The sequence below is a fragment of the Rhincodon typus genome, chromosome 8 (assembly GCF_021869965.1).
Source record: "Rhincodon typus isolate 14 chromosome 8, sRhiTyp1.1, whole genome shotgun sequence".
NCBI lineage: Eukaryota > Metazoa > Chordata > Chondrichthyes > Orectolobiformes > Rhincodontidae > Rhincodon > Rhincodon typus.
The window spans coordinates 76,617,746-76,620,973 of NC_063339.1; the positions used below are offsets into that span (position 1 = coordinate 76,617,746).

The 3,228-nt window shown below is 38.6% G+C and overlaps 1 protein-coding gene across 2 annotated transcripts; it reads left to right on the forward strand.

The window, feature by feature from the left end:
- The first annotated feature begins 6 nt into the window (after nucleotides 1–6).
- On the forward strand, nucleotides 7–2,363 carry LOC125483689 (abscission/NoCut checkpoint regulator-like). Of its 2 annotated transcripts, none has more exons than XM_048599948.1 (3): nucleotides 7–36; nucleotides 810–949; nucleotides 1,294–2,363. In XM_048599948.1, exons 1-3 carry the CDS (start codon nucleotides 19–21, stop codon nucleotides 1,364–1,366), a joined length of 231 nt encoding a protein of 76 aa, XP_048455905.1. In that variant the 5' UTR covers nucleotides 7–18; the 3' UTR covers nucleotides 1,367–2,363. The 2 variants fall into 2 exon arrangements, with proteins under 2 accessions (XP_048455905.1, XP_048455906.1); XM_048599949.1 differs by having other exon boundaries at nucleotides 816–949.
- Nucleotides 2,364–3,228: the final 865 nt, after the last annotated feature.

A 3,228-nucleotide genomic window follows, 5' to 3' on the forward strand; every position in this document is an offset into this window, starting at 1 on the left:
CCTAAGCCGGCTCAGCCCATGCCTGCTGGGAAGAAGGTATTGTGTGTAATTGGAAAGTAAATATATGTTTATCTTTATTATTGATGCTGCTCATCTGTTTGACTAGATTTAGCATTAATTCAGTGTTCCTTTGATGCTTCTGCTACCTTTTCAGCTAACATTAAATTAGTAACATTAGTGTGAAGAAAAATTTCAGACAGGAATGAGTGATGTGAACGAAATAAGATTGCCTTATTGTCTTAAGACGATGTCATGTGTCAACTGCACTGAACTGCCTCAGTTTTGTCATCAATTGGCAATACCTGTTTGGACACAGGATAAGGCTAAGGACCGGAAGTTTTGGAAACCAGCCAGCTCCCTCTTTCACAAACTAATCTTACCAACCTGACTTCTCAACATAACTGTCATCCATCTCTCTCAACTGCAACCAATTGTTCCTTGACCACTTTTAGCCCTGTCCATCTCTGTAACCTCATCCTACTCTACGACCCTTTAAGGTGTCAGTCCTTCTGCAATACTGCCCCCGATGCATCCCTGATTTTAATTGCTCCTCCATTGACAGCCATATGTTCAGCTGCTTATGCCCAAAACTCTATAAATCCCCTTATTAAATCTATTCTTTCTTTGTTCTCTTCCCCTCCTCTCAGGCCTTCTCTAAAACCTGCATCTCATTTCTCTTGTGTGATTTGATACCAATTTATTTTTCATCCCCCTCCAATAATGCACCTTTGAATGCTTTACTTTGATAAAGCTGCCATATAAATACAGGCCATTTACTAAAAGTAAGTCTAACTTTGTATCTCTGTCAGTTGCAGTCGTCACCCACAATGCCAATTGCTGAAGGAACAGACAGTGATGAAGAATTGCCTTGGTGCTGTATCTGCAATAATGATGCTGTGGTCCGTTGTCGTGACTGCGATGGAGATCTCTATTGCCAGAGATGCTTTAGGTAAGAATGGCTGATTAGCTGCTGTGTGCTGCATCTCACTTACCATTCCAAAACAACATGTTGAAGCCACCTACTGCCTGCCACCATGGTTAATGATGACTGAAGAAGCAAAGGAGTCTTATCATTGTTATTTTGGAATTTAACACACAGCATGAAATCGAGATAGAGACCAATTCCAGTCATTGAAAAGTGCTGCGTCAATTAACATTAACCTGGATTGCAGCTTTTTAGCATATTAACCCAAGATATTCTGCTTCTTTTACACAATTGATTTCTCTTATTTGCTATCTTTCTTGGTAATAACGTAACTTTTAAACAATTATCATGTCAATTTATCTCCGCAGGGAAGGCCATGATAAATTTGAAAGAAAAGAACACAGAACATCCAAGTACCATCCACCAAACAAGAAGAAATAACATCCACGTCAACATCCCTGTGGAATCTCCCACAGTCGGACACTAAAGAAGTTTAAAATATAGCATTTTCGCACCTTCTAATTCAGTTAAGAGTGACCAAGAGCAAAGTGTGACAGGGGGAGCAACTTAAGAAATTTCAAGGCACATTGCTGTGCCAGTAGCCAGCTCCTGACTGAAAAGCATCTAGATTTGTCTTTTTTTGTGTTATGTTCCTGGGTGTCTGCTGCGCCATTACAATTTTTTGTCAATCTTTTGTGCATTGCTTAGGTGGCCATAGCAACACCTTGTCCAAGGATCTCTTTTGATTTGGAAATGCTGTGCATTAACAGGTTAACTGATGCTCAGCTTACATTCTGAATCCAATTTTGAATAGGTTAATTAGAAATAAAAGGGATGCAGGCAGAGGTTTATGTTGGAGTTCATTGAAATCAATGTTGGGTAACAGAATGAAATTCTGTTATAACTTGAGATATTTATATATGTACGCACAACTGAAAATAATAATTTAATGTTTGCCCTCCCTAAGCAATCATTAGCAATAGGCTGACATTTTGTTAGTGGAAATAGATTACAACTTTGTGTTTTTTGAAAGCTGCAATGTTTTTAATCCTCAATCGTTGCCATACTGTGGGTCTATGAATACCAAGTTCATAACCAAAACTATCGGGAGAAATGTAAGAATGAGTCTAGTACAATATGAACCTGTCTGAGTTTTCATTTCCGTTCTCCTCATGTGAACATGTTTGGCTCCTACTTGATGTCTTTGCACAGTGCCAGCTGTGTTAATGTAATGACCTCCAGTAAAGTGGCCAATCAGCCTTGGTCAACACTACTTAAACTATCTGCTTGTCACCTTTCCTGAACTCCTCTCCTGAATACTGAAAGATCTGGAGCTGCTTGGGAGACCAATCTACTGATTCCAAATCACATAACATATTTGTGTATTTAAGTACTGACAAGCAAAGAAGTTCACAATTAAACATCGTTTTAAAAGAAATAGCTGTGGTTGCTATTTTCAGACTTCTGTAATGCAAGTGGCATATGTACCAATGTTTGATTGAAAATCTGACTGTTACCTAAATAATGCTATGCCTAAGGGTTTATGATATATATTTATATATCTTGCTAAGTTTATATAACAGAGATAGCATGAACTGCAGATGCTGGAGTCGGAGATAACACAGTGTGGAGCTGGAGGAACACGGCAGGCCAGGCAGCATCAGAGGAGCAGGAAAGTTGACATTTCGGGTCCTGCTCCTCTGATGCTGCCTGGCCCACTGTATTCCTGTAGCTTCACACTGTTATCTCAAGTTTATATAACACTTTTTTTAGTTTTGAAACCCACTTCCATATAATACTAATCACAGCTATCTCAGTGATTGCAAGAACTGTCGTCCTCCACGCTGCTATGCTACATTGAGAAGCGAAGTAACTATAACTGTAAACAAAAATCCACTGCATTAAATGGTGAGAGAAAGTTTACCCTAACAGTTTAAAAAGTAGTAACAGTTTCAACTGCAAACCTCATCTTAGCTGGAGTGTATGCATTGTGTCCTAGACAATAAACTACATGAGCTGTAACATTTCCAATGGCTTGGTTGGCATCAGGCCTAAAGAGCAAAGCAGTGAAATAGGAAAATATTGAGGAGTAGGCACTCTGTTTATACAAACATATTATGAATCATCTATCTCCATGCCATTTTTCCAAACATATCACTTTGACAAGTGCTTTGTTTTAATATTCAAAGAAAGAAGCATCTCCTCAGAATTAGAAGTGCCAGTAAAAATTGGATTTCAAAAACACCGATACAAAGATGACTTGAATGCTGAACAACACTAGATGTAAGAGATTTTACAAATGA

What these genes read in the sequence shown, in the direction of transcription:
- LOC125483689 (XM_048599948.1), top strand. An exon ending in TATTGCCAGAGATGCTTTAG is followed by an intron (nt 950 to 1,293) that starts GTAAGAATGGCT and finishes TTATCTCCGCAG; the next exon opens with GGAAGGCCATGATAAATTTG.